The 14,349-nt window shown below is 42.4% G+C and overlaps 1 protein-coding gene and 1 long non-coding RNA gene across 5 annotated transcripts in view; one reads left to right on the top strand and one right to left on the bottom strand.

Moving 5' to 3' along the window:
- Nucleotides 1-359: 359 nt before the first annotated feature.
- Nucleotides 360-12,055, bottom strand: LOC121033885 (uncharacterized). Its single transcript, XR_005792171.1, has 2 exons — nucleotides 11,456-12,055; nucleotides 360-854 (listed from the first exon to the last, which is right to left on the bottom strand). It is a non-coding gene; the product is annotated as an uncharacterized LOC121033885 (long non-coding RNA).
- A 71-nt stretch (nucleotides 12,056-12,126) lies between these two features.
- The window catches only part of CCNG2 (cyclin G2), a 26,108-nt gene continuing 23,885 nt past the window's right edge, over nucleotides 12,127-14,349 (top strand). The window contains exons 1-4 of one of the 4 annotated variants that reach the window (XM_040480548.1): nucleotides 12,128-12,435; nucleotides 13,292-13,318; nucleotides 13,404-13,541; nucleotides 14,147-14,284. In XM_040480548.1, the coding sequence (XP_040336482.1) occupies nucleotides 13,404-13,541; nucleotides 14,147-14,284 (276 nt within the window). In that variant the 5' untranslated portion in view covers nucleotides 12,128-12,435; nucleotides 13,292-13,318. Of the gene's footprint in view, nucleotides 12,436-13,291; nucleotides 13,319-13,365; nucleotides 13,542-14,146; nucleotides 14,285-14,349 lie in introns of all 4 variants that reach the window. The other 3 variants (XM_040480565.1, XM_040480556.1, XM_040480541.1) reach the window with 3 other exon arrangements.

The following is a 14,349-nucleotide window of genomic DNA, read 5'->3' as shown; positions in this document are numbered from 1 at the left end:
ACGTGTGTGCCATATACACCATGCACGTACGTGTGTGGGTGTGTACGGTAGAAAAATTTCAGGTTCTCTTTTTTTAACTGAAGAAATAGTGTTTCTTTGCCCCCATGCTTTTTGTTAATAATCAAGCATTACATATTGTGTTTGAGTGTATGTATGTGTCTGCATATATGTTTATGTATGTACGTATTTGTTAATTTAAAAATAAAAGCAGAGCGTTCTCTTATCTATGGAAATAGAACTTGTATGTTTAAGTATAGTGGTCTTGAATGTTCTAGAATATAGTCTCCAAAATCTAGCAACCAGAGAATTTTTACTGAGCATCTGCTCTGTGGTTAGCTTTATATAAAGAAGATACAGACTTGTAAGTCATTCTGAATTTTATTTTTACGTATCAAAAAACAGGTAACCTGTTGGTGAGGATGTGTCACCACAGGAACTCTCATAGAGAGTTGATGGGAGTGGAAGTTAGTTCAACTTCTCAGGAAATCCATTGATGCTACTCAATCCAGTTGAAAATGCTCATGCCCTGAGGCTTAAAAATTCCACTTATAGGTATCTAACATAGAAAAACTCTTGGATGTATGTACAAAGAGATGTGGTGGGGCGGGGGGGGGGGAGGCATGAATTGCAGCAGTTTTTATAATCGTGATAAACTGGAAAGATATCCAAAATCCATCCACAGTAAAATGGATAGAATGTGGTATTTTCATACAATGTAACATTATCCAGCAATTAAAATTGCTATGGCTGTAGGCAAACATGTAGGAAGCTCAAAAACATAAAGTTGATCCAGGAGGGCAGCAAAAGCTAACAGCATCCAGTGTTCTGAGGCTGGGCTCCCATTCAGGTTTTCTCTTAAAAAGGAAAACAAACCAACAAACCATAATGTCGAAAGAAGTCACAGACTAATGCATTCAATATGATTCTACTTACATAAAATTCAGACACAAAACAATATTTTGTTCAGGGATACACATAAACCAATCTATTTTTTATTTTTTATTTTTTTTTCAACGTTTATTTATTTTTGGGACAGAGAGAGACAGAGCATGAACGAGCGAGGGGCAGAGAGAGAGGGAGACACAGAATCGGAAACAGGCTCCAGGCTCTGAGCCATCAGCCCAGAGCCCGACGCGGGGCTCGAACTCACGGACCGCGAGATCGTGATCTGGCTGAAGTCTGACGCTTAACCGACTGCGCCACCCAGGCGCCCCCAATCTATTTTTTAAAGGAAGAGAATGATTAACTGAAAATTTAGTACTAGAACTACTTTTAGAGAGAGTGGGAGATGTGACCCCACTAAGGCATCCAGAGGCTTCAAAGGTACAGATTATATTCTATATATATTAACTTGAGTGGTGGATATATCACTTGTTTTATCATTGGTCTTTAAATGGTGTGTAAACTATACATACTCTCTTGTATGTATATTTCAGCAGTATGACTTTTTTAAAAATTTTTTATGTTTATTTATTATTGAGAGACAGAGCACGAGCAGGGGAGGGGCAGAGAGAGAGGGAGACACAGAATCAGAAACAGGCTCCAGGCTCCAGGCTGTCACCACAAAGCCCGATGCGGGGCTTGAACTCACGAACTGCGAGATCATGACCGGAGCCAAAGTCGGACATTTAACCAACTGAGCCACCCAGGGGGCCCTCAGCAGTATGATTTTTTAAAAACATCAGAAAAGAAGGGCATCTGGGTGGCTCAGTCAGTTAAGCGTCCTACTTTGGCTCCAGTCATGATCTCACAGTTCGTGAGTTCAAGCTCCACGTTGGGCTCTCTGTGCTGACAGCTCAGAGCCTGGAGCCTGCTTCTCATTCTGTGTCTGCCTCTCCCCTGCTCGTGCTGTCTCTCTCTCTCAAAAATAAACATTAAAAAAAAATTTTTTTAGAACATTAGAAAAGAGACCAGCAGATTTTACATCACCACAATAACATTAGTTGTGTAGGATGGTTTGGTTATAGGTGATTCCTTTTTCCATATTTTCTCTAATGTGTTTTTATTATCTTCATAATTAAAATACATTAAAGGAATCCATTTATAGGGAATGGCAATATTCTGACTTAGCCTAAATAAGTCATAAAATGTAATTTGAAGTAGTTTTAGTTAAGATAATGAATATCACAAATACCTGACAAACACCAGTGTTAAAAGAACATTCTGAAGGTAGAAGTTCTACCAACATGAATACCTGAGAAACTCAGATGCTCCTAATCTGTTCTTAGGACAGAAGCAGCTCAGTTTTTTGTTTTTGTTTTTTTTAATGTCTATTTATTTTCAACAGAGAGAGAGAGAGAGAGAGAGAGAGAGACAGAGCATGAGTGGGGGAGGGGCAGAGAGAGAGGGAAACACAGAATCAGAAGCAGGCTCCATGCTCTGAGCTGTCAGCACAGAGCCCGACGTGAGGCTCGAACTCACAGACCGCGAGATCATGACCTGAGCCAAAGTCAGACGCTCAACCGACTGAGCCACCCAGGTGCCCCAGAAACAGCTCAGTTTTAAAAATAAATACAACATTCTGAGTTTAATGGAGAAGATAGAGCCATAGAGTAAAAGCAACTTTTCTAGAAGCAAGCAATAATCTTGTCCTATATACGGATTTACCTAATCTCCCTTCCCCCTCTTGATACAACTTGTTCCCAGGTCTTGTTTGCTATACTTTGGGTACAGTCCTAGATCACAGAGTAATATTGTTATTTGTAGACTTGATTCTCCTCTACTAGGCTGGGAGCTCCTTGTGGGCAGTGTTTAACTGTAGCCACTTTGTATCTCTTATTTCTACCACTGTGCCTCCTATAGAGCAGCTGCCCTGTTAATGTTTATTAAATTGAACAAAGAAGCAGCAACAATTTTAAAATGCAGTGTGGGCTGCATTTATAAAACACATGGCTACAAAAACCTGAATATTCTAGAGGCTAATCTTCATGCAGAATGAGTCAATAAGTTTCTATTGTGTTTAAATAGAAGATCAGATATTATGTCCATCATAAAAACTTACAAACATTGCACAACACAATAAGCACAGTAAATTGGTAACCTCTGGGTTCATGCCAAGAGAAGTATTCCACATAGTATTTGTGCTACCCCTCCTCAGGTCCACCTTGCTTCTGTCCAGCGCAGGCAGTAAGGCTCGAAACTGCTATTTTTAGCAGTGAATGATTAGAGAGCTTGACTTCCTCATGAAGGTTCTGAGGAGAGTACAACTAACCATGGTAGGGCAATCAGAGTATTTGCTGATTACAATCTTCTGTTATAAAGAGAAAAAATATTTACATATCCTAAGATGGAAAACAGCCCAGATATCTGCAAAATAGCCCCTTATTAAGACCAGTAGGAACACAGCAGCAGTTTCCCTCTAGTGCTCGGACATTTGCCAACTACTGATATGACATTCTCACATGATGTTTTAAGTCTTTAGACATCTCCCTGCAATGTCTAAAGAAAGGCAGAGGAGAAAGTGCCTCTTTTTTCTTCCCTTATTGGCTTTCCTGTGATTGGAGTGGTGAAATTGTGCTCAAACAATTGGCCTCTTTGTTAGAAACACATTAATTCAAAATTCCAGGGAAGAGTTAATCCAGGTAGGTCTGGTCTCTATCTGGACAATTTCTTTTTTCTTTTCTTAAGTTTATTTATTTATTTATTTTGAGAGAGAGAGAGAGAGAGAGAGAGAGAGAGAGGAGGGGCAGAGAGAAAGGAAGAGAGAGAATCCCAAGCAGGCTCCACTCTGTCAGTGCAGAGCCCTACAGAGGGTTCAAACCCATGAACCATGAGATCATGACCTGAGCCGAAACCAAGAGTTGGATGCTTAACCAACTGAGTCACCCAGGCACCCCTGGACAACTTCTTTTCAGATTACTTTGGCAGAGAAAAATCCGATTTCTTGCTATTTAAGAAAAAAATAACAACAAAAGAAAAACACATTGCACAAGTATGCAGGTGGCTAATTATTAATTTTCTTAGTAAAACATCCAAATCTAAATTGCCTTGATTTAGGCTAACCTAAACTACTGATGCAACCATTTTACATGAATTTAAGAAGAAATGCACTAAATGGAGCAAGCTGATGTCCAAATTTGGAGTTTTATGCTCCTTCTTCCTGATACCAGAATCACTATGTAAAATAGTGGTTAAGAATGTGAGGTCACAGAGGCGCTTGGGTGGCTCTGTCAGTTAAGCGGCTGACTTTGGCTCAGGTTATGATCTCACGGTTCATGAGTTCAAGCCTCTCATGGGGCTCTCTGCACTGGTGGTGCAGAGCCTGCTGGATTCTCTCTCCATTTCTCTCTCTCTGCCCCCTCGCCTCTGGCTCTCTCTCTCTCTCTCTCAAAATAAATAAACTTTAAAAAAATTCTTAAAAAAAAAAAAAAGGAGTGTGGGTCATGGAGTCTGCTAGTGCATACTGAATCCACCTGAATCCACCAGTACCTGGTGTGGGATCAAGTTACTTAAACTCTCTGGACCTCTTTTTCTGCCTCTATGTGTGTTACAGCCATTAAAATTATGTCAATACATATAAATCACTTGGTATAATGGTTGACAGTTAATTATTGATTACTAAGTGTGGATTTATCGTGAAGCTGATGTGGATTTATTGTGTCGCTTTAGAGGACCTCACTTGCACAGGCTCTTCCTGAGGTCTCGGGGCAGGGGGGTGGGGGTCTAGCAGACCCCCCCCCCCTTTTTTTGTTTAGTTTTGCAAAAGGAAGACATTTTAATTGTAGTCAGTTAAGGCTGCTGTCTCTCTCCATGTCAAATTCCACTGCACCATTTTCTCCTGTGTTTGGAGGCATTTGAGTGTCCACCAGTATTTTGGGATCTGGCTAAGGGGAAGTTGATCTGGGGACATACCACTTTAATATTTTTAACTTAGAAACATGCAAATATTATACTTTAGGATTGATGTCTTATTTAAGAAAAACTTTATCCAGTTTTTTTCATGTCTTATGATATTCCTAATGAGTCATAAAACTGAAAGAAATATCTTAAGGTAGCAACAATTTTTTTTATTTTAATTTTTAAGCCATGCTTGAGGAAAGACTAAATTTTACAAAATTCTATAGGAAATTATATTACAATATTATCTTATGAAGAGGTAATCGGAGAGTTTGAAGCCATTAACTTTGGCAAAGAGTTTTATAACCATGCATTGAGCAGTTTATTAATAAAAAATTTATTGCTGATTTGATATAAAATATTGGTGTTGACACAGACATGAAACTCAAAATATGTTTCTGCAATAAGGAAACAGACAAGCTAATTAATGAGTATGGCTAGTTTTCAATGATGCCCTGAAGTTTTACAGCTCATACTGTGAATGAGAAAGGTCACAAAGATCTTCAAAAGGGGAAAAGGAAGGCAGAAGAGTCAGAGTTGAGAAGGCTTTGAAGATTCCAGGATACTGGCTTTGAAGATAAAGAAAGGGGCTACAAGCCAAGGAATGTGATGGTCTTAAGAAGCTGGAAAAGGCAAGGAAATGTTTCTTCCATAGAAGCCTCCAGAAGGAACACAGCTCTGCCAACACCTTGATTTGAGCCTAGTGAGACTCATTTCAAATTTTTGACCCCCAGAACTACACAATAATACATTTGTGTAGTTTTGAGTCACTAAATTTATGGTGAGTTGTTATAGTAGCAGTATGAAACTAGTATAGAAACAATGTGATTGCCAGGGGCAGTTTGTAAAAGGAGCCGCAGCGTTCACCTGGGTTTCTTTAAGCCTTGTCACCATGCTGTGAGGAAGTAAAAAGACCACAGAGAAAGGCCACACATGTAGGCATTCTGGCCACCAGCCTCAGCCCAGCCCACAAGTCAGCCCCCACTCCGGACATGTGAGGGAGCAAGCCACAAGATGGCTCCAGCCCCAACCACCATCTCAATGCAACTTCACGAAGGACCCTGAGAAAGGACTGACTGCATCACTGAGCTCAGCCCAACTGAGAACTGTGAGTGACAATAATAAGATTATCGTTATTTTAAGCCATTAAGTTTTAGAGCGATTCACTGCACAGCAATAAGTAACTGGGCCAGTTAGCATATATCAGCTTTTAAAAATTTACAATTTTTCTTGATTTGCTTCATCTTAAATAAACATTCACGCTCGTATCTAATTTTGTATTGTTAATCCTACTCTTTTTTCCTAGAGAGAACTCCTCTAAATTGGAAAGCTTCAACCCCTCCTTAAAAATTTAGTTCTGTTCAGATGAACATAAGGGAAGGGAAGCAAAAATATAAAAACGGAGAGGGACAAAACATAAGAGACTCTTAAATATGGAAAACAAACAGAGGGCTACTAGAGGGGTTGTGGGAGGGGGTATGGGCTAAATGGGTAAGGGGCATTTAGGAATCTACTCCTGACATCATTGTTGCACCATATGCTACATAATTTGGATGTAAATTAAAAAAAAAAAAAAAGTTAGTTCTGTTCTTGAATGTAGACAGAATTTCTTATTCAGAGTGTGGTTAAAAAACATAATATATGTAATTAAGCAGACCTGAGGATCTTTGAAATTATGCAACCTTTCTTCTTAGAAATTAAAAAAAAAAATCCTTCATTTTGAAGACACCTTAAAATAACAAAAGCAAAATTTAAGCTTATATTACTTATTCATATCACCTTAAATGTCAATTGCCTTTTCATCTGAGATTAAAATAAGTGCTAATTACTTTCACAGAAAATGAAAACTTCCTTAGCATTAAGGCGATGTATTCAACAGATGTCTCCTGAATGATTCTTTACTGACAGTATCAACTTCCCAGAGCGCTGTGATGGCAAGAAAAGACAGGAAATATCTGACTTAGGTTATGGTTCTTGGAACAAGTCATAAAAGAAGAATGTGTTATGTAATTAATAATGTACAATGTCCCAGAATGCAGCCTGGACCACTTAAAATATATTTGCTTTGGGACAGATATACCATTTTGAGATAATCATCTCTGATTTCAAGAATTGCCAAATTATCGGTTGCATGCTCCTTTACCCATCTCTCCATGCCATGTCAAAGCAACTCCATTTATTTCAGTTAACTGTAGCGTAACAGAAAGAGTTCTGGACACGAAGTAATGAGTCAGGACACTGAGGTTAAATGTGCATTGAGTTGGAGGGTTTTTCAGAGATAATTCTTATAAGGCTGACTCACTTGCAGGATAGTAGGACTGGGAGGGCCCAACCAGGCTGGCTGGCAAAAGGTCTCTTCAGAAGGTCCCTACCGTGTGGTAGGTCCCACAATTCCAAGGCTGAGCACATCACTTTTGGGGGATTAACTGTATTATGAATATCACTAACCCTCTCATGGATAAACACTCCCTCTGAAAGATACAACATGCTCCAACATTGACAACAACAAAAACAACAAGTTCTATATATAGTAAATAAATGGTAAATGTTGAATTCGCTAATTTCAGATTTGGGGGCTTGTCTATGAGAAAAAGTCACAAGGCAGAATATATGAGATGTTCACTCATTTATTGATTGCTTGAAGAAAGGAATTAATTGTCTGCATATAAAATCATCTCATTCCTTCAAGTTCGGATTTAAAAAAAAATGAGCACTTGGTTGAAAACCTGAATCACTTCAAGATGGCACCCCAAGTTAGTTTATGCTTTCTCTGCTCCTTTCCCTCCAGAAAGCATTCCTGTCCCCTTTGCCAGGTTCTGCCAGCAAGGTTAATCTAAACAGGAGGTTTGGGTCTACAAAACACCTAAATGACAGAAACTAGCCAAGGCTCAGAGCCAGAAATAGTGCATGAGTGGAAGAGGGAGTGTGGCATTATGTCAGCTTTACCAGTCCCCATCCTGAGGTTGTTTCCTTTCAGGGCTGCTTGCTATTAGATTCCTTTGACAAAGCTAGGGATGGTCCCTTCTTTTCCCTCAAGAAGTCACAGCATTGTGAAAGTCCTGACAGCATACATAGGTGGATATAGTAAAAGTGCTTTTACAAATGTTTCTTTACATATGAAGAGGAAACAACTACCCCTGGTGATTATTCCTATTTTTCTTTCCATATTACAAAGTTGAGGTTCAGTACAATTCACATTATTCAAGGTATTTCAGGTGCTATTTCTACTAAGTAAGGGGGTGCCTGGATGGCTCAATCAGTTAAGCGTCTGACTTCGGCTCAGGTCACCAGCTCACAGTTCGTGGGTTCAAGCCCCGCATCAGGCTCTGTGCTGACAGCTCAGAACCTGAGGCCTGCTTCAGATTCTGTGTTTCCCTCTCTCTCTGCCCCTCTCCCATTCACACTCTGTCTCTCTCTCTCTTAAAAATAAATAAACGTTAAAAAATTTTTTTAAGAAAGAAAGCTGGGACTCAAAGTCAGGCATTCAGATCCCTCGGCTAGGGCTTTTGCCCTACACCTCAGATGTACCAGCATATTCTGGGCATATTCTGGGACTGTGTTTTATTTACCTATTTTTGTATCCCTGAGGCCTAGTACTATGCCTGGTATCTAGTATATATTCATTAAATGTCTGTTAAATAAAAAGCTAGGATTCATTGTTTAAAACTACCATTTGTAAGAAGAAAGATGTTATCAGAAAAGTTGTATGGGGATTCTGATGCCTTACAAAGTTCCGGGAAAGTCCAAGTATAAAGCACTAAGGGAAGCAGTGCAGCAGCTGCGTGGAAATACTCTATTTTATTTCCAAGGTAGAAGCTTAAGTGCTGAGTGGTTTGAAGGACACTCCTCAAGAGTCAAGGATTCGCTGAATGAAGGCTGTGTTTCTGTGGGTGTGCTGTTTATTTCCTGCTCTGTGCCCACTTTCTAGTTTCACAGTCTCAGATGTCACTGAGAACAAGTTCCCTGTCTGACCTTCATGGGGTTATTGGGGACAGATTATTACCCAATCACACTGCACCCCTATCACTGTGCTGTAGAACACCAAGTATCTTGTAATGAAATAAATCCCCTCAAAGTCCTTTTTGGGGACTGCCAGATTCCTTTTTTTTTTTTTTTTCCCCTGAACTGTCAGCACAGAGCCCAACACAGGGCTTGAACTCATGAACCATGAGATCATGACCTGAGCCCAAGTCAGACACTTAATAGATTGAGCCACCCAGGCATCCCAGGAACTGCCAGATTTCTGATTCCCTGTTTTGTATGCATGCCTAATGCAGGAAAGTCGCCCCCAAGAAAGCTTAGGAAACACTGAAAGGTAGCTGAAAGGCACCTAGAGGAAAATGTCTTTTAAATAAATAAGACCCACAGCTGCAGGAAAGTAAACTTAAGTGATAAGAGCAGACAAATGGAGCCTGGAGAAGGTCTGTCATTAAAAAAGGTTAAAAATTTGGGACACCTGGGTGGCTCAGTCTGTTAAGTGTCTGACTCGTGATTTCACCTCAGGCCCTGATCTCATGGTTGATGGGGTTGAGCCCCACATTGGGTTCTGTGCTACAGCAGGGATACTGTTTGGATTCTCTCCCTCTCTCTGCCCCATCCCTTCTTTCTCTCTCCCTCTCTCTCAAAAATAACTTATTTAAAAATTTTAAAGATTAAAAAATAAAGGCTTCGGGCGCCTGGATGGCTCAGTTGGTAGAGCGTCTCACTCCTGGTTTCTGCCCAGGTCCTGATCCCAGGGTGATGGGATCAAGCCCTGCATCAGGCTCTGCACCAAGCATGGAGCCTGCTTAAGATTCTCTCTCTCCCTCTGTCCCTTTCCCCCACCCCTATCATGCACATGCTCACTCTTGCTCTCTGGAAAAAAAAAAAAAAAAGATTTAAAAATTAAAATAAAAAAATGAAGGCCATATTAATAACCAAAAAAATGAGCATAACAAAAGAAAACTTGCATTATCAGAATATCATTGTTGTTAAAAGGAGGTGTTTTGAAAAAGAGGATGATGTAACTACTTATCCACTATTTTTTGATGATTGCTATTTCCTTTATCTTAAAAAGGTAAGTGGATTGAGGTGGGTAAAGGGCTCCATACTGGACAAGTTGATCAGTCTTTTCTCCCTTACTGAATAGAGCCTGCTGAGAGCAGGAAATTGAACACAGATTACCAAGCTTTCTTGTCTTACTCTTAGAGAACAGCTCATCATTCAAAAGGCTGCCTGATAAAAGATTAAAAAAAAACCCAATTATGAAATATCATATAGTACACATTTTGTATAACTTTATAACAGTGATCTAAGTCAAATACAATTTCTTGATCTCTTTCTTTTGCTTTATACCATCTCTATTTAAAAAATCTTCTACCACATAATTTTACATTTCCTCTTTCACATCACTTATTTTATGTTCCTTTTCTATCTTTGCCCTCCTACTTGAAAAAAGTTTTCATGTTTTGGCCACAAACTCTCCTTTCTCTTGAGATGTATGTTTTCTGTCCAGCTGCTTTCTGTCTCTGGAGCCTCCTTATATACCACAATGAGCTGTTATCTACTTAATTCTAATCTTAGCTTTATTTTCCATATTAGTTACATATCCTCACTTATGTTTTTCAGCACAGATTTCCAGCAAAAAGTTTATGTCAAATAAAAACAATAGTTTTAATAGTGTTTACAAGATCACAGGCATTGCACAAAATTATGCAGTCTGTAAATCATTTAAAAGTAGTCTGTTAATGTAATTTTATTTTTTTTCTAAAATAGGATTTGCTTTTTGAGTTTCCCTTCCACTCAGTTGCTCTTGTGCTGGAGACTCTCGTGTCTAGTCCCCTCTAACATGCATAGGGATCTATTTCTAAACTTCCTTAGCTGCTCTGAAAAGAAGAGAAATCTGCTTCTAAAGCAGTGTTGTATGATTTCTCATATTCTACAAGTAATAAAACAATTCACAGAAAACATGCAGATGAACAGAAAAGAGAATCTGTTCCTCAGGGCTGATTTCTTAGATGAGAACTCAAGAACCTACTATTTACTGATTTGTGTATTTGGCTGACTGTGGCTGGGAATTGACAGAGAAAGTGAAGAAAGTATAAATGTTAGAAGGGAGTCTCTTACACCTCTCAAAGACATTCTGTGTGCAGGTTTGTTTCTCTGGCCTAAGGCACCCTTTGTTTTGCCTTTTTGCTCTGCTTCATAAGAGGTGTGGCCTGTTAATAACGTTAATTATAATGGACAATAAGTTATAATTTATGGGTGCCTGAGACCAAGAAGCCTCTGGGAGTCTTCATTAAAACAACAGCACAATGACAACCTCTGGAGGCATGATATATAATGATTAAAAGTTTATGTGCCCTTATCCACATACACAGATTAAGTTGTTTTTTTAAGTCCCCTCTTGTACATGGAAAAATCTGAAGGCACATCAAAGTAAAAAGAATACTTATAACCAACACTCTTGTACCCATCTCCCAGCTTCATCACCTCTTAACGTTTTCCCAATTTCGTTTCACTTATCATCTCCATTGTTTTCCTCTTGGTAGGAAAAACTTTAAAGCGAACACGAGATAGCATTTTACTTGTAAATATTCCAGTAAACACCCCCAAAATTTTATAATAACTTGACTATTACCGTAAAGTGGACCCGCAGAACAAATAAATATTTTCTAGCTGTTACGGCTCTTCTAAGGTAAGAGCGTAGAGTGGCATACCCCCAGGACGAGTGGAGGTGGGGGTGGGAGGGACTAGACCCCCGGGGTAAGGTCTATAAATTCCTCCGGAGCCATCAGGCATGCGCAATCCAGACCCCAGAGTTGCTAAGGCCCCAAGGAAGATAGAGGCTCCGGATAAGACGAAAGCCAATCAGAGGACTCAAAGGCTAATCAGTTAGCCAATCCGGATTCTAGAGTGCATCAGATGCTCAGCATTCTGATCTCTGTACCAGTATCCAATCGGAGAGCTGGCTGCTTTGGGCGGACTTTTCAAAACAGCGAAAACAAAACAAATGGGGACCTTTAAAAGGTGCAATGCGACCAGAAACCGTCTCCTTCCGCCTCTCAAGCCTATCACTCCCTGTCTTTCCCCTCTCCGGATCAATCGCGGAAAGCCGACGCCCAGATTCAACCCTCCGCCCAGGGACCGAGAGGGAGGGATGGCTCGGCAAAGCAAAACCGAGCTGAAGAGGGCACAAATCCGGCTGGGGACAGCAGTATGGGGTGGGACTCTTTTTCAAAGTCTTTTGCGGTAGCCGCGGATCCCTCCGCGGGGAGTCACGTGCCCCGCCCCCTTGGGGGCGTCGAAAACTCAAAACAAAAACAAGGGGTTTGGTTCGGCCTCCGCTGTGGAGGCGGCGGTGCCCGCAAAGGGCCAGGGTTAGAAGGGCCGGCACTGCGCCCCAGCCGGAGGGTGGGCGCACGGGGAGCGGGATGAAGCTCCGGCTGTGAGGCCGTGGCGGAGGTGGCAGTGGGGGGGGGGAAGGGTCCGATGCCGGTCCGGGGGCACCGCTGAGGCGGCGGGTCCCCGACCTCCGGAGACAGGTTCGGACGCCCCCGCCGTGCCCAGTCCTCACCGGACCGTGACGCCGCGGGCCGGTGGAGGCTCCTCTCCGGCACGGTGAGTGGGCTCGCCCGGGCTCGCGGGGTTTCTTTGTTTGTGGTTGGGACGTGGTAGGGGGATGTGGGAGTACCCAATCGGCCCCGGAGCGACTCCGGTCCTGCCCTCAGCCCTGCTCCGGGGGAGTGAGCACTGGAGACGGAAAGATGTTGGAAGGAGGAATGGTGAGTCGAGGAGGCTGAAGACAATTCTTTAGTTGCAACCCACCCCCATTTTGTCACGGGGGCTCGCTGGGGTGGTGCTTCCTGGATTGACAGCCCCAGGGCTCAGCACGGTTGAGGAACCTGGGATCAGTGGATGGACGGGTGATGTCCAGGCATGGGGTGGGCTGGACTTCTGTCCCCCGACTGGGTGGGCCACGCCACCCCACCGCTCTCTCGGATCGGGGTCTTGCCACTCGGGTGGAGCGGGGATAGGCGCTGCCGAAGCGGATGAGAAGGCTTGGGGGCTGAACTCCAGCGAGAGGGGCTTCAGGAGCTGGGCTCCCCGGGAGAGGCGGGGCTCGGGAGTCTCCTCCCTCCGGTTCTTTGTTCAGTCGCGAGACTTTCTTTCCCCTCCCCCTTATTGTGTAAAGCGCCCACTCCCAAGATCCGCTGCCTTAGGTGCCCCGGGTGCTTTCCGCGGGCAGAAGCCCCTCCCCCCCCCACGGCTTCAGGTAGGGCGGACGGACACTGCCGCCCCAGGGCAGTTTCCGGTTTGTGAAACCTCGGGGAGGCTGGGGCTGGCCGGTCTGACCCAGCGCTGGCCGGCGGACGACAGCGCGGCCCCTCCTCCTGCCACACCTCCCTGGCGGTGGGGGAGGATTGCGCCGGGGTTCTGGAGGACGTGACTGATCCCCTCATCCGCTCCTACCTAGGGTGTGCTGGGGCGTCTGTAGCTTGAGGTATTGACCCCAGCTCTTTTTTTGCCCACTCCCCACCCCCTCCCCAGGATACCTACTCTAACTGTGCGTGGTGTCTTTGCTGCAGATGAAGGATTTAGGGGCAGAGTATTTGGCGGGTCGTGAAGGGGTCCAGCTCTTCGGATTGTTGAACCTCTATTTAGAACAGGAACAGAGATTCCAACCTCGAGAAAAAGGGCTGAGCTTGATCGAGGCTACACCGGAGGTAAGCTCCCGGAAAAGATGTCTTGCTCAAACAGCTGATAGGGCTTGGAAAAGGATAACTTTTAAATTGAATCAAGATTAAAGGCTGCAAAGTTTCTTAAGATAAAATTTTGTCTTTCTAGAGTACTAAGATAAATCTTACAATCTTATGCACGAGAGTGATACTGACCCTCAAGAAGTGTTTCTTCAAATGTGGTACCTCCAACCTGCAGCTTCTGGGGTGGGGCGGGGGGGGGGAGACTCAACGTCGTAATTGAGTAGTTCCGTTGTGGAAATAGCCTTTGCCCGTGAAATACTTCATAGTAGGGCCTTTTCTTTATTAGAAAAAACAAAAATCTAACTATCTCCATTACAAGGGAGTTATATTTGCTATAACCCCTGGAAGTGACAACAGTTTTCTGAAGCTCTTCTGTAATGTAGATTTTAAAAAAGCAGTGATAGGTATACATATTTTGTACCTGAAAAGGTTTGTAGCATTAAATGATTCCACTCTTTCCCCCCATATTCTTAAAGGTTAAGGGAAAAAATTACTTTATTTGAATCTAATTGTGTGTATTTATCTAGTTCTAAGAAAGTCATAACTTTGGCTCTTGGTTTTTATTTCAGGATGATAACACTTTGTGTCCAAGATTGAGAAATGCCAAAGTAGAAGATTTAAGGAGTTTAACCAACTTTTTTGGATCTTGCACTGAAACTTTTGTCCTGGCTGTCAATATTTTGGACAGATTCTTGGCTCTTATGAAGGTATTTACCTGGTGTGTGTGTGTGTGTGTGTGTGTGTGTGTGTGTGTGTGTGTGTGTGTGTGTGT

Source organism: Herpailurus yagouaroundi, unplaced genomic scaffold (assembly GCF_014898765.1).
Source record: "Herpailurus yagouaroundi ecotype Mexico unplaced genomic scaffold, PumYag 28, whole genome shotgun sequence".
Taxonomy (NCBI): Eukaryota; Metazoa; Chordata; class Mammalia; order Carnivora; family Felidae; genus Herpailurus; species Herpailurus yagouaroundi.
This window is presented reverse-complemented; position numbering and strand designations above follow the sequence as displayed.